At 38.4% G+C, this 24,051-nt stretch overlaps 1 protein-coding gene across 6 annotated transcripts; it reads right to left on the reverse strand.

Annotated features, from left to right (window-relative positions):
• Positions 1–62: 62 nt before the first annotated feature.
• On the reverse strand, positions 63–10,675 carry LOC102704820. Of its 6 annotated transcripts, none has more exons than XM_006657459.2 (7): positions 10,511–10,675; positions 6,707–8,683; positions 6,571–6,628; positions 6,299–6,447; positions 3,019–3,105; positions 866–994; positions 63–750 (listed from the first exon to the last, which is right to left on the reverse strand). In XM_006657459.2, exons 1-7 carry the CDS (start codon positions 10,580–10,582, stop codon positions 622–624), a joined length of 2,601 nt encoding a protein of 866 aa, XP_006657522.1. In that variant the 5' UTR covers positions 10,583–10,675; the 3' UTR covers positions 63–621. The 6 variants fall into 6 exon arrangements, 4 of the variants coding, with proteins under 4 accessions (XP_006657522.1, XP_015695155.1, XP_015695156.1 ...); XR_423658.2 differs by lacking the exons at positions 63–750; positions 866–994 and adding exons at positions 3,708–3,809; positions 3,971–4,083; XR_423659.2 differs by lacking the exons at positions 63–750; positions 866–994 and adding an exon at positions 3,708–3,809.
• Positions 10,676–24,051: the final 13,376 nt, after the last annotated feature.

The raw sequence follows: 24,051 nt of genomic DNA on the forward strand, positions 1-24,051 counted from the left end.
GCTGCTGGTCAAGAAAAACCTTAAGGCTGCTCTGCTCATGTGTGAACTGTGAAGTGCTTTTTTTTAGTTGTGTCTTCTTATTATTAATTAAGAATGCATCGTCATTATTTTTGAAGACTTTGGTTAGTTTATCCTCGGTTGATGAAGGCATCTGATTCATTGGGGCAGTTAGGTTTACGGAATGAGATGACCCGTTGACTGCATTGACCCCTTATCTTATGCACAGCATCGTGGCACATCCTCAAAGGTTCAATCTGTCATCTTTCCATTAATCATCAACGAATATTTGATAATGGGCATCATGGAAAGAGCCCTAAAGAAACGAACCTTGCTAGGGGGCTCATCTGAAAGAATTCAATTCCCAGTCTGTTCAAACAACTTTTGTCGATACAGTTTTACTGAGGAAAAAATATGTCCAAATTTCAAACATAGAACTATGGCACTAACTGTAATATGGATCTTAAGATGAGAAGTGAGCTTGTATCTATATTATAGGATAAGCATAGGGAATACATCGATTTACATGCAAAGGATGGAACAAGATTAGATATGGTGTTATGTACTCCTATCCTGACGTTATATATTAGTAATAATAATTCACAATTGAGCTTTCACATAACCTTAATTCATGGCTTTTTGATCCCAATCAAATGCTGCACTCTTGCCTTGGGAGGTCCCTCTTCTCGTGCGAACCATCTGTTGCCTTACAGCATCCTGATTGATGTGAAAAATGAATTTCATGTCCCTTATCTGCAGGCACAGCAAACTAGGACTTAATACTACTAATTTTACTGATAAGATGACAAATAGAATCCAGAAGGACAGGAATGTTCAAGAAAATGAGGAAAAGAATGGACAAGGATACCTGAAGCAAGGCATCAGAAACTAAGTTGATACGTTGGTTGCATTGAACTTCTTTGCTATTAACAAAGATTGGACATTTTCCTATGTTATTTATGTAAAAAGATCCACCTTCATCCATCTCGATAATTGCCTACACAGCAAAATGTGGAACGAAATAATAAAAAAGAAACTGAATCAACATATAAATAAGTGAACCATAACAGTATTTCTGTGCTTGGCAGTGAGTAAACTTGATGCATAATAAACTACTAACTTGATACATAATAAACTATTATTGTCTAGGAGCAGTGTTAGTTGTAATAGTACTCACTTTTAAGCAAATGCACATTTAGTGATGACCGTTTTTATTTGGGTCTTTTCAATAAAAAAATGCAGATTGACATCCCCTAAATTACTGAACTCAGCCTCAACCAATTCATCATGCAACTATGAGATAACAAGCAGGTAGTTGATAGTATATAAACAGTACACGAATTCTACTATTCCAGTGGGGAAAAATAGTGAGGAAAACTTGCCACATGCTCAAGCCGAAAACTGTATGGATATGTATGAATATGCAAATATCAGCAGTTAGTGCAGATCAACTTATGAAGTAAGAATGTAGGTACAGAATGCTGTTGGACATTCACAGAAAAAACCATTTGCTTAAACATTTGGTGATTTTTGTTTAGGATGGAAGATATGACAAAGTACAGAACAGCCGGCATCTAGGTGGGCTGCATTGAATTCTAGAACAATGTCGTCTCAACATAAACAGCTGCAAATGTTTAGAAAGTATGCCATCAACTGAATGATTCCCACTGGGAAAGCATATAACAGAACTAGTCGAATATTTGTCAAATTAAAATTGGAGAACGTTTTAAATTGAAGTTAGCTAATACAAAAATTTGTGCAGAGGAACATTTTTCAGTTTCAGATCTCAATTAGAACAATATAAGTCGTACTACAGTATAGACCTGCTTAAGGCTCAATTTGCATCCACTTTGATGTGCATGCTTATTTTCAAAGATGATGTCAAAAAAAGTTATGAACAAGCTATTACTCTGACAAATCAAAAAAGCTATAAAAAATTAAGTTGTCCATTTTTTTTTGTCAAATCATCTAACCATATCCACGCAATATGTTCTAGAGTGAAAGAAGACATATGTTTCCAACTTAATTCAGAAAAGAGAAGTTAGCAAACCCCCAAACATCTAAAAGCAGTTCCACAGTTCCCAAAGTGAAGCACCGGATTAATGTGCAGCCTATCAAGAAGATGAAGATGAGAAAGCTTAACAGAAGCAGCCAACAAGCATGCATCAGTCCTATACTTAAACTAGGACTATTTAAACCAGTGTTGAACAGTACATATATATTTACAAGAGCTCTCCAAATGACATAAACATATTTCATCTATACTTCCTTTTCTATCCTCCAAGATTCGTAAAAAATAAAAATTGTAACACTCCTACTCTCCAACTTATTATATTTTTAATATTCTAGAACGGTGTAGTATCAGAATGTTTGTTCCAAAGGCAAACCTTGTACTGCACAAAATAAATTGTATCAAAACATGCAATAGAAAACAATAGTGCACAATGTTCTTTAAGTACCCATTCTGTTGAAATTATTCATTAGTTTGCCATACTTGTTAAAAGGTTTCTACTAAACAGGATACTCTAAAAAAGGGCAGAGATGCCTTTGCTAATATTTACAAAAAATAAGGTGCAAAGGACATTAATTCAAGCAAACATCCAGAAGCCTCAATCCACAATGTAACAGTTTGATAAAATTCCTGGTTTTAAATTATAAGAACTGAAATAAGAAAACAAATATGAAGACTTCTATCGCAAGAGGAATGACTATAACATGTTTGCATATACAGGAGCTATAGTCAACTTATCCTAGTATTGTGAAAAAACCTAATTGGGATCATTTGCGTAGGGTAATAAAACGGAGGACTTTACAGAAATATCAGTAGTTCGAAAATTTCTAGGGAGTATTTTCTTGTACATAATCTTTTTGTTGAATGTTATCTTCCATGTCTGTAAAATGAGTTGTAACAAAAGGAAAGAGACAGAGAGTGGTCCCTAAACACAAAAAGTGAACCTCCATAAAAATTCCACACATCCAAGGGTGTTTGCCATATTTAACATTTTTTAAAAAAAAGATTACCTGTTTACGGGATATTTTGTTTGCCTTTCCTTCTTTTCCCAAATCGATGTCAACATGTTCCTCTCTTGTTTCTCTCCCAAGAGTAACCTGCATCAGAAGAGGACTAAGAAAAAAAAAAGTAGATAGCAACATATTGAAGAATTGTTTCATAATATCGATTATACATAACAATCTTAGTCTGCATGATGATAATCTTGTTAACTATACACCATATTAAAGAATTCAACTAGTTTTAAAATAGAAAATATATATATTCATAGAGAATTGATATGATTGGGCAAAAAACAGTAAGATATTATACTCTCTTGAACCCAAAATGTGTTTGCTATTATTCACTACAAAGATAGAACTCTTTAGTTCTCCCTGAATAAGGAATACATACATGGGTTTAATTTCACCTAGCCATTACATATGCTACCCCATTATGAAATCTAACTATTATATTACAAAGATAGCTTGAAAAAAAAGGCACCATGTTCGCTCTAGAGGCTATAAATTACCACATTAATAGAAGAAAAAGAGAAATATTTGCACCGTTAAATTGTGTTGGGTTCCAAATTATAACGGTGAAGATTTATCGCTAACATATATAGAGAATACTGTTAGAAATAGTAGTATAGAAAATATGAGTTTATATGAAATAGCATCAGCTGGAGAGATTCAGAGCAAACGTGAGTCCTAGTTTTAACCTTCAATTCATGACAGAGTAGGACTGTAGCCTGCAATTATTGGTGCTCAGGTTAGTTCAAAGGAGCCTTCGACACCTCCGTGATGCTGCTCTGCTGGACGATCTGGAAGGAAAGGAATGCAAGAATCTTCAACCAGACCTTCAAAACAGTGGCTCAGCTTTTCAGCAATCTGAGGGAAGAAGTCAGGATCTGGTAGATGGCCGGTTTCTTCAGAGTTTTCGACGACCACAGCTAATTGCACCAGAAAGATCTACTGTAATTACCCTTGGCACCATGCTGCTGTTGTAACTTTGTATTTGTAAAACTTCCCTTCTGATCTTAATACAATCTGGTTGCCCTGCTTGGGCCAATCCAGCCAAAAAAAAAAGTCCGGCTCCTATATATGGATATATATGGTAGTCTGTCATATGCAAATAAAAAGGTGGCAGTACATCACAGGCCCATAACAAGCTAAGAACAAACATACATGCTACTTGTTAATGCGGGAATTATCATAGTCCACATTAATAATAGAAAAGGACAATAAAGAACACCTCCAAATTATGGTGGATCCAAATTATAATGATGCAGATTTATTGCAAAACCTTTAAATTACGTTGGGGTGCATGAAGTCATGTCGAATCAATTTGTATATGAGCTCTACGTGTGAGTAATTTGTGAATAATCAAAAATATAGTTGTGTAATTCCGATCTCTTACGCTGGCCATAAAAAAATAAACATAATCCCTTATTTACTTAGTGTGTAAATCCCGTAGGAAGGATTTGACTCAGGCACGTACTAACGTGTCCAAGGTTCCTCTGATAATTTCAATAATTCTAATTAGTACTTTATATTATTTATATTATGCACAAAGATGCACTACAAGATAGCTCTAAAAAAAATATCACATTCTCTTTAGAGGCATAGAAAGTATCACATTAGTTAGAGAAAAAGATAAAAAATAGGCTTTTTCATAGTGGGTACAAATTATAACAGTATAGATTGATCGATATATTTGTATATGATATACTGTTATAGACAGCAGCAAGAGTTGTATGTGAAAACATACAAGGAAAAAATAGTAAAGTTTGCACCGAGGATGGATTTTGGCCAAGTCGGATTGTAAACGACTTGGAAAAGAAAAGGACCATGTCCTGAGGGAAATTTTACGAGCTTAACGATTAAGAAAACAAGGAGACAGAAAGAGAGAATAAATTGCAGCGTGCTTTGGTCTGGACTCTAGGCTCAATCTTCTCCGCAACAATGGATAAAATAGATTAAGCATGAGTAATAGCATAATACAAAGGTATTTCTTTCCGCCTAATATGTTTTGGGTAATGTAAAATTGATTCCACATCATCGAAAGATCGTGATCTTAGTTATATAATATAAAACTGAAAGTTTTTAGGTTACTTTAGTTGCATCAAAAGTAGTGTATGCCCTTATCTTTAGTACTCCATGGAAAAATATCATTTTTCAAAAAATTATACATTTTGGTGTCCTTATTCATCATGATCACTTCCTGAGAGCACATCACCAGGCAAGCTCTATGAGAAGCCAACAACAATTAATGTTAGGCAAGACAGATAGCATGGTGTGGATGTGGACGAGCTTGAGTGCGTAGAGTAGGGGTGTAAGTGGGCTTGCTCACGAATCCGCTTATAAGCCAATTAAGCGGGTAATCCGGTGGGCTACCCACTTAATTGGCCTACAAGCAGGTTGGCGGGCCAGCCCACTTACACCCTTAGCGTAGAGGTTGGCATAGGCACATAATCTTGATAGCCCAGGCAATGGCAAGCTAAAGAGCACAGCAGCCACAATGTGTTCAAGAAGCAATAGCAGCCAATAGTGGCATCAGGTGAGATCGAGGTGGCATCCAAAAGTGAGCCCGAGAGCCGCGGTGGTGGTAGCAGTAGTGGCAGCGCCAGAGTGAGATAAGAGGGAGGCGACAATCACAAATAATCTCGAGGGCAGTACCCGCTATCGTATCAGGTGAGATCAAGGGATACGACGACTGGGACAGATGGGATCAAGGGGGCATCGACCATTAAAAAGCTCAAGGACACGATTACAAGAGGTGAGGACAATGGCAGGATAGCTAAAGCGCGACAGTAGACAAACAAGAGAGTACCAGCACCAGTAGTGTGGAGTGAGTTTAAGGGGCGGCTGTCGACAAGCTCTCACGAGTGCCCATGGTTGTAGGCTTGGGTGACCTTATGTGTTGGAGAATGAAAGTGGATGAGGTTGGAGGAGAAAGATGGAAAACAAGTCCTACTTAGGTATTTTACATCGTGATTTTTGCTAAAGAAAATAAAAAACTAACAAAGATCTAAATGGAGTGCTATAGATGAGAATAGAGATAATTTTTGTTGCTATTAAAGTGGTTAGGAAATTATATCTCAAATCATGATTAATAAATGCTATGGAACCATTTGGTCAACATATAAGTATTCAATAGAATTGTATTAAAACAGCCAATAAGGGGAGTAGAGATTCACGTTTTCTTGGAGTTTGGAGAACAAAAGAAATAAACTTTAAAATAAATTACATCTAGCCGTGCTTACATGCTACCCTGCTAGTTAAGATTAACTTAGATATTGTTCATGCTTACCTTCGGATCCTTTATGTAGTATTTCAAATGATGGCCATAAAGAACTGCAAAAGCACCATGGGACATAATAGATCTGTTCATACAAGAGCAGGCACCTTGTTCTAATCTCACCAAGTCTTTCCTGTTTCCAAGGGACTGAAACCTGGAAACTGATAGATAAATAAGTGAATAACAGAAATAAAGAAGAGTCAACTCAGCTTCCACTAAGCACATAACCAGTCACCAATTAAGAAAATACTCAAACACAATGGCCTTGATCTCAGCAAGCTTACCTTCGGGCTGGATGAAATCAAATTCTTGGTCCCATGGAATTAAATCCTGATCAAGTATCTGCAGTAGATGTTTGAAAAGTCAGAAGCACCAAAGTTAATCAAAGCCTTATAAACTCAACCAAGGAAAGAAGTATACCAAAGCTTCTATGTCAAAATAGTTTGGAATGTCATCCTCACTGTCAGATCCTCCGCTTGCTTGGCTTGAAGCAGTTGTTATGGGGTTAAGAAACTCCCCATCTGGCAATGCATGCGATGGAATGCTGTTTTGGATATTAGCCTCATAACTTATTCCTGGCTCACCAGGAAACTTAGAATTCATTTCATCAAGCACAACACACTCATCCAAAGCCACACTCCCCAAGTTATCAAAACCTTCATGTTGCACTAAACCACATGCTGATTGTTTAACGAATTCTGCAGCAGAATGAAAAGTTGATGTGCATGCATTTGTATTGTTCACGCTAACATCAACACGCATACAAGATGGTTTGCTTCTTAAAGTACAAGAATCATTAAGAGCCATCAGTGTTTCCTTTTGTTCTAAGGTGTAATGCTCCAACTTTGTTGGCAGTAATAATGGTTGGACATCACTTGCCAAGTTGGTATGACTCACATCAGCAGTATTTAGTGGAGAAATAGGTTTGGTGGAAACCAAATGCATATTGTGCTGAGAATTCTGGTCGCAAGTAGAGGTGGATGCTACAGGCCCAGGTGTAAAGATATCATCATTACAAGGGATTTCAGGATCTTCAGTGTTCAATATGCACACAATACCAGCACCAGGAAAAGGCACTTCCGATGTGCATATCATGTCCATTCCAGAAATATCTGCCACATCATGGATTGGATCTGTGTCATTACCACATGAACTGCTTACAAGAGGAAGGTTCAGAAGGTGCTTTTTGGACATGTTCTTCAGAATAACATTAGCATGTTGATCGCCTAAATTTTCCAGATTTGAGTCAAGAGAAGAGTCCAAAATATTCTCGCTATTAAGTACCTCAAAGTCTTTGCTCTGATTGGCATCCATTAAGCACGAGTGTGTTACTTTACCTTCTGTTGCTTTGCATAAGTCGGATCCAGACATTCCATTCTCTGTACTCACCTTAAATGAAAGTGTGTCAATGTTAGAAGTTTCCTTTTTCTTGTCATCAGAAAAGGTAAGAATTTCTTGTTCCTTGTGATCCACATCTGTCGGCATTTCAGGTGAATTAACACCCTGAAACTTCTCCCTAGCAGGAGAACTAGATGCCTGAGAACACCAATGTTGACTAATTGCTTTAAGCGAGCCTGGTTCTTGCAATCTTTCATTGATGTCACCAGAAAATTGGCTCTGTTTTATGCAATCTTGATCAGTATTCAGTAAAGCCTCTAACCCTGTCATTCCATTGGTTGATTCCTCACAAAGAAGTGGTTGCTGAAGCTGCACATAGTCCTGGACATCAGAAATGTCGTTTGGAGAGGTAATATTCTTTTCCCTTGACTGAATATTCTTTTGCATGTAGTTGTATCCATATAACTTACCTACATCAGAACAGCCATTTGCACTTCCACAATTGGTGTTACCATCGATTATCACTCTCCTGGCAGCTTTATTATGATTTTGTTGGGATATATAATGTCCATTATCTTTGGCATGTGCATCTTGTCCATCAGCATGGCTTTCATCTATGTGGACACAGCCATTTACAATATCTGCAGCTTGATTAACGCTATGGACCAAATGATGGTCTTCCAACAAGTTAAACAAGCCATCACATACACAATCACTACCTACAGGGCATGAACAGGGTGTGATAACATAACCATAAACTGCAGCCAAATATGGATCATGGCAAATTCTCTTTCTCATTGCATAATACTGATTCTTTACACTCTCAATTTTCCTTTTCCCAAGAGAAAGATGTTTTTTCCTTGAGTAGAAAAGTTTATGTGCTTTGGTTGGGTTGGAGGTTGAAAGTTCAGTCGCATACTTGACTATGAGAGCAGATGCTTGTTCTGAGGTCTCTGAATCATACAGCAACGAACACCAACGATCCTGTAATTCTTGAAGAGTGAATTTGCGGGAAAAGCATACAGCTCCTTTAGCCAAGGCCTCCAATGTGGCACCAGCCTAGAAGAAAAGGAAAGATGAAGTTAACCAAAAAAATAGATAGAGAATAAAAGTAGGAAAGTTCTCCCCACAGTAAGAAATATGGACCGTGGACTCCAAAGTGCCAACCCAGTCCATCCTAACATTATGGTCATGTGGCTAACATGACCAGATAGCTTCAGCCAAGCTAATTCTAAGTCATTGACCCACCAACAATGTTGGTCATCCATGAAGGTACTGGCGTTTGGTTAACACTATTTCTGGTAGATGTGGCATTGAGTCTCTATACCCAAGAAATATCAAAGAACAAAGCAATGCCAGTAATTAAGGAGTTGCCAGAATGAAATGATACTCCAGGCGGACCCAAAATGGGGTGAAGGGTGTGAGACTATAGTGAATGTTTTGATGTATAGGTCCATACAGTAAAATTTCGCAATTAATAGATGTATCAAATCAGCATGTTAATGTTTTGCCATATTATTTGTTAAAATTTTAGTTCAGTACTACTATCCGATGTTAATGCTATTTTCAAATTGTTTCAATATGTTTATTATTAAATGACAGATCCACCACTGGTCATCCATTATGATGACCAACAGTAATGCATAATGTGTTGTGTTCAATATCGCCATGCTGAAAAAACTGAAAGCAACAATCATCACACTATTAGCTCCACAAGTGCAGTGCAGTGCAGTCCTTCAGGACTTTCTTGTGGGAGTTTGCTATTCTGAAAAGAAAGGAGATTCCTAAGCAACTCCTAAAGATTGCTTGAATAGCTGAATCTTATTGTGATAAGTTTTTTTTCTTGATTTGCAACAGTTCTTGTGTCATACAGAAAATTTGGAAGAAGTGTTTCACTACTTCAGTCACTAAGTTTCCTGTGATTTCTTTAAAGCAGAATGGCAGATTGCAGAAAACATTGATCATAGAGAGAACAGTTTCAACAGATAATTTTTTTTGTCTGTACATAACACTAATGTTTATAAAACAATCTTACAGTCACCTAGCTACTGCACACATGAAAATAGCATGCAGGTTCAAAAGTTGGGACAGGATTGGTGCTACAAGAACTAAGCAATAAATGAATCAAGTTAGCCCAAGTAAAGCATTGCAACATTTTAAATCAAACTGAGCACCATTTAGGACTTGCTGGGCTTTGGTGATACGGTGGCAGTGGTAATTATGCAGCTTCAGAAGGGAAGTTACACCTTTATAGCAGATTGTGGAAAAAGTGGACATAAAACAACATATCAACACGAATTGAGCATTCCAACCAACTTGGATTGAATTGGACGACCCAATTATTCAATAAATACTCGAATACGTCAACATATTGCTTTCTACTAGCAAATTACCCAATTCCACGTACTTCAAGAAAATGAGGGTTGGTTTAGACCACACAAGTGGAACCATTCAGGAAGCCTGTCTGACAGTTGTAGCAGTAAACTAGTGGTAGCAGTAAAAACATAAAATCTTAAATTAGAGCGGCTCAGAAACTTTTAATTCTGAAGTCCCTGAAACCTGCAAACACCCCAATCTCTACCCCGTTTCAGTGGGGAACTAACGCTGATCAAACCTGAACTTGCGAAACAGCATCGACTAGCGCACCCAAGCATTCGAAAATTCCCACTACGACAGAACAAACCACTCGGCACTCGCGGACTCGCCCACAACATCCTCCAGCCGATTCTCCGCACGAGACGCGCGCCCGAATTGCGGGCACTGGCACCCCAACGGCGGCGTGGTGGACAGGATAGCGAATTCCGCACTCGCGGAGATGAGTTTCGAGTCGATCGGAGCAGATGATGATGAAGAATAGGTCGGAATGGGGAGGGGGAGGGGCTTTACCTCGACGGCGTTCTTCAGCAGGACGTCGTCCTCGGCGGCCCAGCTCCCTCCCGCGGCCGACATGGCGCCCATGCCGCTCCGTCCCCGCCAGCCCTCCCACGCTCCCTCGCCGCGCGACAACCCCGCGGCCCGGCGATGGTGGTGGTGGTTGGCAATGGCGATGGGCGGAGGAGACGGAGAGAGAAGCAGCTTTCACACTGATTTTTTCCCCTTTTATAGCAATCCCCAAATCAAAAATAATACAGAAATTTTTCCCAAGGAACAGATCGTGGGCCGAATTCATTATAAGAATTAAATGGGCCGAATTCGTAGGTGGGCCGAATTCGTAGACGGGAATTAAAAGGGCCGAATTCGTAGACGGGAATTAAATGGACCAAATTCATAAGTGGGCCGAATGCGTTGGTAGAAATTAAGAAGGCCGGCCCAACTAATTCGATAGGAATTAAATGGGCCGAATTTTGTTCTGGGCTTAATTTTTTGGAGGAATTAGGTGGACCAAATTCATTTCTGGGCTAAATTTGGCAAGTCCGGAAATGTGGGCTAAATTTAGTTTTGGGCCTAATTCCTTCGCGCGCATTAAGCAGGCTGATTTATTCGTGGGCTGAATTAGTAAAGGCATTTAGTGGGCCAAATGCATATACGGGCCGAATTGATGAACAGGAAGTAGATGGGCCAAATTAAGCGGTGGGCTAAATTCGTTAACTTTTGTGGGCCGAAATGGTGGGCCAAATATACTGGAACTTTTTGGCGAAAATTCATCAGTGCACCGAAATGGTAGATCAGAATTTGTGTGGACCAAATTTACTTGTGGGCCCAATTTTTAGCGAGAATTAAGTTGATCGAATACTTAGGCCGAATTTGTTGATGGAAATTAGTTGGGGGCCGAATTGATCAATGAGAAGTGGTAGGGCCAAATTCAGCTTTGGGCCTAATTCCGTCACGCACATTAAACTTGTCGACTGAATTTAAAAGGGACAGTGGGCCAAATGCAAATACGGGGCCGAATTGATAAACTTCACGTAGGTGGGCCAAATTAAGCATTGGGCTAAATTCGTTAACTTTTGTGGACCGAATTCTTAATAGGAATTAGGTGGGTCAAATTCATCAGTAGATAAGAATTTGTGTGGGCCAAATTTACTTCTGGGCTCAATTTTCAGTGAGGATTAAGTTGACCAAATTCTTCGGGCCGAATTTGTTGATGGAAATTAGATGGGCCAAATTTAATTGTGGGCCAAAGTTGTTGACAAGAACTGAGTGGGCCTAATTTATTGGTCAGGCCAAATCTCTTAGTGATGATTAAATGGGTTAAATTCAGAGGTGGCCCAAGGTTTTAGTGGGTTAGATAGTGGGCCAAATTCGTTGAGTAAATTTAGGTGGGCCAAATTCGTTGGCTGGAATTAAGTAGGCCAAATTCCTTGACGGGCAGAATTCGTTAGAGGAATTAGGTGGGCCAAATGCCCAAATTCATAGCGTGACAGTGGTTATCAGTGCTGCAAATCTGCAATACAGTGGATCTCTTTTTTCAGGACACACGTCCTGTCAGTGTCAAATTTTAAGTTAAAAATAAATAATAAGTCAATCTTTAAGTGTCGAACTTCGAGGTTGGAAAATAACTAATTAAAAATATAAAATCAAGTCCAACTTTAAGTTAAAAAATTAATTTATTGTTTATAAGTATAAGAAAACAAAAAGACAAGCCTCTTAATTTTCTTTTGAGTGATAATTGGATACTGGGATGCCTCACCATGTCATGTTTTGGCTCTCTTCTTGTCTTGTGCTTGCAAATTATGCACTGAAAACTTCATTTGAAAGGGAAAAATATTGGAAGGATTTTTGAGATGTGACAGAATGCTAAGATATTGCCACGTTTGTTACGATCAGCCTCCAAAATATATAAAGTATTTAATGCGTTACGCGTTTAGTGGTAGCAATGCCCAATCGCTTTCTCGAAACCACATGATTTTAAAAAAAATAATCTTTAAAAAAACTTCGTTAATAAAAAGGATTTTTTTCTTAAGAATACTCCATAGCTTGTACATTTCATTCTCATCTAATTTTAAGTAGATTTGGCATTATGTCGATTACACAAAAGATACATACACACACTATTAACACACCCTACACTCACAATGAAAAATCACATGGTGATTGATTGAAAAGGTCAAACAATATATTTGCAAAAGAAAAATAATGTGTGAATACAACTTTTATATATACATTCATACCGATAAGCAAAGGCTGAAAAATAAACTTCAGTGAAAAACTCTAAATTTAAGGTTAAAAATTTTGTCTTAGATGAGGTGATGCATGTGTTCGGATGAACGACGAGTTCATGGTTCAGTGGTCTTACCAAAATCTAGGGGGTGGCAATTCCACCCTAGGGCCGAGGACGAGGGCGGCATTGATTTTTTTACCCGTGGGGAATTGGGGCCAGGGCCGGTAGAGGTGGAGGTGAGGGAGGCAGTATACCCACAGGTGACCAGTGCGGCCCAGGAGAGGACTATTAGACTTAGTGCATAGTAAATTGTAGACCAATCTATTAAATCTCATTTCACCAATCATATATAAATGAAGAAAAACCCTAGTTAACCCTCCTCTCTCTCCAGCTCTCTCTCTCCCTCTCCTCTCTGTTCGTGTGGAGGCTGGGTTGGCTGGCAGGCAGCGGGCGAGTGGCGGGAGGCGTGACACAGCAGGCTATAGGTAGGCGACAAGCGCTGGCATGTTGCGGGGAGGCGGCGACTGGGAGGCATTAGACAGGCGGGGCGCGACGAGCCGGTGACGGCATGGCGGTGAAGGGGTGGCGAGCCAGCGACGCCAGTCAGGGGCCGCGATGAGTGGGGCCCCAGTCAGGAGGGACCTGGATTCAGTAACATTGCCTCATGACATTCTTAGTGACAGTGTGTCACTGACGTGTGGGACCCACGTGGGTCCAGGAGCATGTGGATTCCACATGTCAGTGATTCAATATCACCGAGAATGTCACAGTCTCACGGGGCAATGCCACCGAGAATGTCACGGTCTCACAGGGCAATGTCACCGAATCTGCATCCGGTCAGGAGTTGGGTCCCCACCAGGGTCGAGGTCGGCACACAATCTAGCCCCGAAAGAGCTATCTGGGCCGCGTTTGGGGTCTCAAATCGGGGGTCGGGGTCGGGACTGTCTCAAGCAAACTCGCCCCAACCCCGGCCCATTGCCACCCTAGCATGGTGCTTTGGAGACCACCAGTAACTAGGTAGTATCAATAAAATCCTATTAAAAATAAACTTGCATGCTTATAATATTCATTAGCACCAAAATTTAATATAGAGTTAATGCACTCACGACACCATTGGTTTTCCAAAATCATATGTTCACTGGTCTTACCAAAATCATATGAAGTCACCGTGGAGGCCACCAGTAACTCCCTGGTAACACTAAAATCCATTGTCACCCAATTGCTTAGGAAATGTGCAAGTGTCCCTTGTACCTTGAAAGAGGCAATAGATAATTAGACATTAGAGATAACGTTGATACCGTCCTTTCAGAGCCCCATCAGGGCGTTGCTTGCCCTAATAAACAAAACTAAATCCAAAGACATTTTGGTTGTGTACTTGTAACCCGAATCTCAAATCAAAAATATAATACAGAAATTCTTCGCGAGGAATAGATCGTGGGCCCATTTGATACGTAGGCCAAATTCGTCGACGGGAACTAAGCGGGCCAAATTCATAAGTGGGCCGAATGAGCTAGAAATTAAGAAGGCCGGCCCAACTAATTTGGTAGAATTAAAGGGGCCGATTTTAGTTCGGCCTTAATTTGTTGAAGTAATTAGGTGGGCCAAATTCACATATTGTTTGTCGAGCCCGATCTGGATGGGCCCATCTTTTCATGGATTTAGTGATTGGTGAATTAGGAAAAGTGATTTAGTGGGCCAAATGCAAGTATGGGCCGAATTGATCGACGGGAAGTAGACAGGCCAAATTAAGAAGTGGGCTAAGTTCGTTAACATTTGTGGGCCGAATTTGCTAACAGGAATCAGGTGGGCCAAATTCATCAGTAGATAAGAATTTGTGTGTGCAAAATTTACCTATGGGCTCAATTTACAGCGAGAATTAAGTGGACCGAATTCATTGGACTGAATTTGTTGATGGAAATTAGGTAGGCCAAATTTATTGTGGGCCGAAGTTGTTGACAAGAACGAAGTGGACCTAATTTATTGGTGGGCCAATTTTGTAGTGATGATTTAATGGGTTAAATCTAGACGCGGCCCAAAGTTATTAATGGGTAAGATAGTAGGCCAAATTCGTTGTGTAAATTTAGGTGGGCCAAATTCGTTGGCTGGAATTAAGTGGGCCAAATTCGTTTACGGGCGGAATTCGTTAGGGGAATTAACTTGGAACCTTTGCTTTTATCTGAAACTGTTGTCTCCTTTCTCCTGTTCCATCAATTGATTTGCGCTTGATTTCTCTTCTTCTTTGGCACATATTGCAGTAAAAAAACTTTGCAGCCATCTGTTTTCTTATGATGGCAAAAATGAAGAAAAATTTCATACATAGAAACTGCTTGGCTTGTTTCAACCTCTCGTTGAAAGATAGATGAAGAGGTGAACAAACTCACCTGTGCCCAGGGTAAAATGAACATTTTACACCTCCATCCATGCTGGCAGTGTGACATGGCAAGCCACATAAGCAAAAGTGTTAAATTGTTAAGAAAATTTATCTTTCCAATGGCAAATTTATAAGATGTATCATAAAGATGGCATTTGGATAGGTGGTATTTGCAAGAGTGGCAAATAGTTAAATTCCCCCATGCATCAGTATCTTTAACCGTTGGCGTATTCATACAGTACGGAAAACCATACGTGTCCAGCTGTGGTGTTGGGCGGTGACGACCCGGTCAACAAGGGCAACCTTGTTATTTTTTAAATTTTTAAGTTTAAAATTAATAAAATAATGACCGGAGTGTCTACCAGCTAATTACCATATTTTTGTGGCGCCCTCTAGCAAATTCGTAATCTTACGGTATCCATAGGCTAATTACCTATTTTTTCGATGCCTGTAGCAAACTTTGCCATAGATTAATTATGCCCATGTCACCCAATTGCATATGAAATTAAGTAGACACTAGAGATATTGTTAATACCGTCCTTAATTTTCTTTTTAGTGATAATTGGATACTGGGATGCGTCATCGTGTCACGTTTTGGCTCTCTTCTTGTCTTCTGCTTGCAATTTAAGCAGTGAACTTCATTTGAAAGGAAAAAACATTGGAAGGATTTTCGAGCTGTGACGGAAAGCTAAGATATTGCCCCGTTTGTTACGATCGGCCTCCAAAATATATAAAGTATTTAATGTGTTACGCATTTAGTTGTAGCAATGCCCAATCGCTTTCTCGAAACGACAATCGAATATCGTGCACATGATTTTTTAAAAAGTAGTCTTTAAAAAACTTCGTTAATTAAATTTTTTTTCTTAAGAATACTCCGTAAGTTTTACATTTCATTCTCATCTAATTTCAAGTAGATTTGGCATTATGTCGATTACACAAAAGATACATACACACACAGCTATTAATACTCACAACGGAAAATCATGGGGTGATTGGTTGAGAAAAGTCAATCGGTAAAAGAAAAATAATATATGAATAAACTTGTACACACGTATTTTTAGCGATCTAAACCAACATAAAAAATAAATTTTGATGAAAACCTCTAAATTTAAAGTTAAAAAGTTAAAATTTTTGTCCTACAAACACACATATGAGAAAGGATGTATGAGAAAGGATGAGGATGATGTATGTGTTCGGATGAATGACAAGTCCATGGTTCACCGGTCTTACCAAAATCCTAGTGGTATCACTAAAATCCTATTAAAATAAACTTACATGCTTATAATATTCATTAGCACCAAAATTTAATACAGAGTTAATTTACTCACGACTCCACTACCGCACCATTGGTTTTCCTCGTATAGATTTAGTTGATACTCCAAATTTTAATCTCTATAACGGGAGGATTTTAGGAGATTAGAAAGAGATTTATTCTACACCTGGAATTATTCTTTCTTAATTCTCTCCAATCCCTAACCGAACAAGGCTTTAGGAAAATAAATTAATTATGTCCATGTCATCCAATTGCTTAGGAAATTAAGTAGACATTAGAGATAGCGTTGATACCGTCCTTTGAGAGCCCCACCAGGGTGTTGCGTGCCCTAATAAACTAAACTAAACCCAAATACATTTTGGTTGTCTACATGTAACCCGCATCTCACATCAAAAATTAATATAGAAATTTTCGCAAGGAACAGATTTATGGGCCCAATTGATACGTAGGCCAAATTTGTCGACGGGAACTAAACAGGCCAAATTCATAAAGACAAAATGAGTTGTAGAAATTAAGAAGGCCGGGCCAACTAATTTGGTAGGAACTAAATGGGCCGAATTTAGTTCTGGGCTTAATTTGTTGAAGCAATTAGGTGGACCAAATTAACATATGGGCTAAATTTCTCGAGTCCGATCTGGATGGGCCAACCTTTTCATGGACCGACATCATTGACGAACTGATCGACCAGAAATGTGGGCTAAATTCAGCCGTGGGCCTAATTCCTTCGCGCGCATTAAGCAGGCTGATTTGCTCGTGGGCTGAATTAGTCAAAGGGACTTAGTGGGCCAAATGTAAATACGGGCCGAATTGATCAATGGGAAGTAGGTAGGCCAAATTAAGCAGCGGGCTAAATTCGCTAACTTTTGTGGGCGAATTCTTTATAGGAATCAGGTGGGCCAAATTCATCAGTAGATAAGAATTTGTGTGGGCCCAATTTACTTATGGGCCCAATTCTTAGTGAGAATTAAGTTGACCGAATTCATTGGGCCAAATTTGTTGATGGAAATTAGGTGGGCCAAATTCATCTGTGGGTGCAAATAATTTACAAAAATTAAGTGGAACAAATTTAGTTGTGGGCCAAAGTTGTTGACCAGAACTAAGTGGGCCTAATTTATTGGTGGGCCAAATTTTCTAGTGATGATTAAATGGTTTAAATTCAGATATGGCCAAAGTTTTTTGTGGGTGGGTTAGATAGTGGGCCAAATTCGTTGAGTAAATTTAGGTGGGCCAAATTCGTTGGATGGAATTAAAAATTCGTTTATGGGGGGAATTTGTTAGGGTGAATTAGATGGGCCAAATTCATAGCTTGACAGTGGTTATCGGTGCTGCACTGCAGTTGAGGCACGTCCTGTCAGTGCATTGACGGTACACCGTATTGACCGTACATTCTACTATATGCGTTAGTACCTTCAACTGTTGGCGTATTGATACTGTACAGAAAATCATATGAGTCTGTACGTATGACTAAGATTTTGTCGAGTGGAAATTAACAGGCCTATTATTTGTTTTTTTATAGTCAAACGATATATTTATAAATAAAAAATAATAGATATTGTTAATATCGTCCTTTCAGAGCCCCACCAGGGTGCCTGCCCTAATAAACTAAACTAAACTAAACTGAACCCAAATATATTTTGGTTGTCTACTTGCAACCCGCATCTCAAATCAAAAATAATACAAAAATTCTTCGCAAGGAACATGTTGTGGGTCCAATTGATACGTAGGCCGAATTCGTTGATGGGATAAAATAGGCCAAATTAGTAGGTGGGCCGAATTCATCGACGGGAATTAAGTGGGCTAAGTTCATAGGTAGGCCGAATATGAGTGGGCCGAATACGTTGGTAGAAATTAATAGTCCGATCTGTTTGGAAATAAAGGGCCAAATTTAGTTCTGGGCTTAATTTGTTGGAGGAATTAGGTGGACCGAATTTGCCGAGTCCGAACCGGATGGGCCGACATCGTTGACGAACTGATCGACCATAAATGTGGGCTAAATTCAGCTGTGGGCCTAATTCCTCCGCGCGCATTAAGCAGGCTGATTTACTGGTGGGCTAAATTAGTCAAAGGGACTTAGTGGGCCAAATGTACATACGGGCCGAATTGATCAATGGGAAGTAGGTATGCCAAATCAAGCAGTGGGCTAAATTCGTTATCTTTTGTGGGGCCGAATTCTTTATAGGAATCAGGTGGACCAAATTCATCAGTAGATAAGAATCTGTGCGGGCCAAATTTACTTATGGGTCAATTTTGAGCGGTAATTAAGTTGACCGAATTCAGTGGGCCGAATTTGTTGATGGAAATTAGGTGGGCCAAATTTAGCTGTGGGCCAAAGTTGTTGACAAGAACTAAGTGGGCCTAATTTTTTGGTAGGCCCAAATTTCGTAGTGATGATTAAATGGGTTAAATTCAGAGGTAGCCCAAGTTTTTAATGGGTTGGATAATGGGCCAAATTCCTTCAGTAAATTTAGGTGGGCCAAATTTGTTGGCTGAAATTTAGTGGGCGGAATTTGTTAGGAGAATTAGATGGGTCAAACTCATAGCTTGACAGTGGTTATCAGTGCTGCGCTGCAGTTGATAGCTTCTTTTGAGGAGACACGTCCTGTCGGTGTACTGATTGTACACCGTATGACCGTACATTTTACTGTATGCGCCAGTATCTTCAACTGTGGCGTATTGATACTATAAGGAAAATCATACGTGTCCGTACTAATGACTAAGGGGGTGTTTGTTTTCCCAAATTTTTTTTAAGTGCATGTCACATCGAATGTTTGGACACTGATTAGAAGTATTAAATATAACTATTAATAAAATACACCTCATACTCTGAACTATTTCGCAAGACAAATCTATTGAGCCTAATTACTCCATGATTAGCGAATGTGATGTTACAATAAACATTTGCTAATCGTGGCTTAATTAGGCTTAAAAAATTTGTCTAATGAAATAGCTTTTATTTATGAAATTAGTTTTGTTACTAGTCTATATTTAATACTTCTAATTAACGTCCAAACATTCGATGTGACAAGATACTTAAAAAAAAGTCTCTGAATCTAAACAGCCCCTAAGATTTTGTCGGGTGGAAATTAACAGGCCCATTATTTGTTTTTTTCATAGAAAGCCAAACAGTATATATTTGCAAACAAAAATTAATTTGTGAATAAAATTTTTATATATTTTTCTTAGTGATAAAAAATAAAGGTTGAAAATAAACGATGATAAAAAACAGAACATTAAGTCTAAATTTAAGTTGAATTTTTTTCTTATAAGTATAAATAAAAGTGAAAAAACTGTGCTCTAAATCTTCTCTTTAGTGATAATAGGATACTGGGATGCCATTGGCTCTCTTCATGTCTTGTGCTCTTGCAATTTAAACACTGAAAGCTCCATTTGAAAGGGAAAAGCATTGAAAGGATTTTCGAGCTGTGACGGAAAGCTAAGATATTGCCACGTTTGTTGCAGTCAGCCTCCAAAATATGAAGTATTTAAAGTGTTACGCGTTTAGCAGTGCCCAATCGCTTTCTCGAAACGACAATTGAATAAGCTGTGCCCACCACACGCCCACACATTTTTACACTCCTCCGTTGCTTCCAAAGTTCTATCCTCACCTCATTCAACTATGGTGCACATGATTTTTTTTAAAAAAAAACTTTAAACTTCGTTAAGCAAAAGGATTTTTTTTTCTTAAGAATACTCCGTAGCTTTTACATTTCATTCTCATCTCATTTTAAGTAGATTTGGCATTATTTTGATTACACAAAAGATACATACAACTGTAAACACACCATACACTCAAGGGAAAAATATAGGGGGTGATTCACAAAAGAGAAATAATTTATAAATAAAATGTTTATATATGTATTGTTAGCGATCTAAAAGTAAAGATTGAAAAATAAAATTAAGTGAAAAAAATCTAAAATCGACTCCAAATTCAAGATTAAAAATTTAAATTTTGGGTTATAAACATAAGCAGGAGCGAAAAGATGCGGATGACATGTGTTCGGATAAACGACAAGTCCATGGTTCACTGATCTTAGGGCATCTACAATGCGATGCTTAGATGTGTGCTTAACAGAAAAAAAAAACGGTTTTTTCTTCCAGATAGTAACGGTACAATGCTTATATCAGGAGGCCGCTGCTTTCTCTGACATCGACGCTAAGCACTATAACTATATGTATGTAACAGTAAATAAGCACGCACACATACACAATCAAGAGTCCACCTTGTTCTCTTGCTTTGAAACATTAAGCTATTGTACAAGGTGCTTAAACTTTTATCTTTTCTAAGCATCTATTTTAGCACTCTGTATTGAAGATGCCCCTTACCATTAACAAAATCCTATGAAGGCACCGTGGAAGCCACCAGTAACTCCCTGGTAACACTAAAATCCTATTAAAAATAAACTTAAACTTACACGCTTATAATATTCATTGTCACCTAATGGCTTAGGAAATGTGCAAGTGTCCCTTGTACCTTGAAAGAGGCAATTAGATAATTAGACATTGGAGATATTGTTAATACCGTCCTTTCATAGCCCCACCAGGGCGTTGCCGGCTGCTCTAAGAGCGGGTACAATAGCAGACTGTAAGCCGGCTATAAATATATTTTAAGAAGATAAGAGAGAGGAGAGAGGAGAAGTGAGCTATAGATTTATAACCAGCTGTAGCACGTACTCCAAGACATAATATGTGTATGATAGGTGAGACAATGTATTATATGTTTTGTAGGTTGCTATTATATGAATTGACTATAAAATTAACTATAAATGCATTGGAGCTACTATTAAACTTGCTCTAATAAACTAAACTAAACCCAAATGCATTTTGGTTGTCTGCTTGTAACCCGCATCTCAATTCGTCCGTACGGCACGTAATCAATGGCATCAATCACCATTTTGAGTAGCGAGTTAATTAAGTACGAGTTGTTCCGAATCCAATGCGGGCTACCGCCGTGGACACCACATTTGCATCCACCTTTGGCTGCGCCCGCTTTGGTTTGGAAATTACTCAGTAACTTAGGGCCGTGTTCTTTTTTTGTTATATGATTGTGTATAATCATTTAATAGCATAAATAATAGAATTAGTTAGTATAAAATTAAAAATAAATTTTATAAATATGAGATAATAAAGTTCTATATAGAAATATATTTTGTTAAAAAGAGCATCATTTAACTATTCGAGAAATGTACGTGCAAAAACCAAGAAAAATGCTTTAAAAAAAGGCCAAGAAGAAGATCACCAGCCTCAGTGTCATTTTGCAATGTAGCCATCCTCAGTTATAAGTACTGTATCAAGTATCAAAATATGGAAACTCACACACACAAGAAGAAAGGCATAAGGCTTCTTTATTCTATTATTATTCTTACAAAGTTTTTATAGAAATATGTTTTCATATGATACAATATCATAGAATTTATATATTTTTTACGTAGGCTTAATTTATAAGAAAAAGCTGAAACATTTGTACATGTACATGGTAACAAAGCCCTACCTAATTATATACCTATGGTACGATCCTTAACGGACGATGTCATCCAAACATGCCGACCAAAACTACGTGACAATACATGAGTTGGTTGCGCGATTCGCATCATTTCTGTTGTGTCCAACGATTAGATCATGTCTGTTTGGCCACAAACCCTAAGCAAAGATTCGAGGGGGTACTACTACAACAACAACAACTATGGCCTTGTTTAGTTTCTAAAATTTTTCTCTAAAAACATCACATCGAATTTTTGGACACCTAAATAAAGCATTAAATATAGATGAACCAAAAAACTAACTGCACAGTTATGAAAGAAATCTTGAGACAAAACTTTTGAGTCTAATTAGCCCATGATTAGACATAAATGCTACAGTAACCAACATGTGCTAATGATGGATTAATTAGGCTCAAAAGATTTGTCTCGCGGTTTCCAGGCTAGCCGTGAAATTCGTTTTTCACTTGGGTCAAAAACTCCTTCCGACATCCGGTCAAACATTTAATGTGACACTTCTCCCAAAAATTTTGTCAATCCACACACCACCTATACATGGGAGAGGCTCAAGCAGTACGGTACGGTTACCGTACGTCTGGTACGGAAGCCCCTGTGTTCAAGTTCAACTGAAACAGTGAGACAGAGAGACAGGAACAAGTCCAAGCAGATCAGGACATGCTTTGCCCATGTATAGGTGGTGTGTAGATTGATAAAAATTTTGGGAGAAGTGGCACGTTAAATATTTGACCGGATGTCGGGAGGGGTTTTCGGACACGAATAAAAAAACGAATTTCACGGCTAGCCTAGAAACCGCGAGACGAATCTTTTGAGCCTAATTAAGCCGTCATTAGCACATGTTGGTTACTATAGCACTTATGGCTAATCATAGATTAATTAGGCTCAAAAGATTCATCTCGAGATTTCTCACATAACTGTATAATTAGTTTTTCGTTTTATCTATTTTAATGCTCTATTTAAATGTCTAAAAGTTTAATGTGATGTTTTTGGGAAAAAATTTTAGGAACTAAACAAGGTCTTACTAGGCATAATGACAGTACATGAAAACAATTAATCACGATGGACCTGAGCAGAGATTCTCCGTACAATGGCCGGTGCAAAAAAGTGTTAATTTTCCATCCAACTTGGTTTTCTGGTTTGGTTTGGCCGTCCAATCTTGAGTTGCTTTTGGACTTGAATGACATTAGGATGGCTTTTTGATGTGATAAAAGGACCATTTTCTTTCAATGTGGATTGTGCATGTTTGGAAGCTTTCTTGATGATATGCCTCTTCTTTTTTTCTTTTTGAACTCTCTTGTTTGGTTGGTTTTTTTTTTTGGGCCTTTTTTCTCAGTGGAGTGATCTCAAGTGCTTGTGCTGTCTACCACCACTATTGCAAGATAAGAGATCACAGACCAGATATGTGGGTCATGTGATTATGTAATTATACAGTGGTAGCAATAATGCTTGGGGCTTTGGCTGTGACATCTTGTTCTGTTTTGGCTGCAACTTTTTAGGTACATGCACAGAGGGGGAAAAGATACCATGAAGAAGCACAGTTGCAATATTGGTGTTCTCCTCTTAACATGAAGCTGATTGAAAGAGAAAGGGTGGCACTCTCTTTAGCTAAACAGTTAGGGGTAATATACTTGAATTGAAAGTAAGTCTATATATATTTCGCCCCGTAGTTATAGAATTGGTCTAGTTTTCAACCTCTATATGTGAAATTGGACATAGTAAATTTATTTGTCCCTAAAAATTGACAAAATAGACTTATATGGCCGCGTTCGCCAGGACGGTAAGTTAACTTACTCATCTTGTTTTTCGTGCGCACGTTTCCCAAACTGCTAAGTGGTGTATTTTTTACAAAAATTTTCTATAGGAAAGATGTTTTAAAAAAATCATATTAATCTATTTTATGTTTTTTAATAATTAATAATTAATTAATCATGTACTAATTTATTACAATATTTTCCGCGCTGGGGTAATTTAACTTATCCAACTTCTCCCGAACGCGGCCTATCTCTACTATAATAACTACATTACTATAGTATTTCATAGGGACGATTACTATTGTTTGCCTACATAGACCAAGATAGGAATTAGATTAATGACACAATAATTCCCAACTACCTTTTGTCTCGCTTCTATCATTTTAAAGCCCTTAGAGACACATCACCACCACACATACAAAAGATGAAGGAAAAGAAA

Source organism: Oryza brachyantha, chromosome 7 (genome assembly GCF_000231095.2).
Source record: "Oryza brachyantha chromosome 7, ObraRS2, whole genome shotgun sequence".
In the NCBI taxonomy this organism is placed as follows: Eukaryota; Viridiplantae; Streptophyta; class Magnoliopsida; order Poales; family Poaceae; genus Oryza; species Oryza brachyantha.

Bases quoted from the DNA above. Each gene is read 5' to 3' on its own strand.
- LOC102704820 (XM_006657459.2), bottom strand. From the start codon at position 10,582: ATGGGCGCCATGTCGGCCGCGGGAGGGAGCTGGGCCGCCGAGGACGAC. The intron at 8,684-10,510 runs GTAAAGCCCCTC...CTTTTCTTCTAG, and splicing joins TGCTGAAGAACGCCGTCGAG to GCTGGTGCCACATTGGAGGC. The intron at 6,629-6,706 runs GTATACTTCTTT...CATCTACTGCAG, and splicing joins ATTTTGACATAGAAGCTTTG to ATACTTGATCAGGATTTAAT.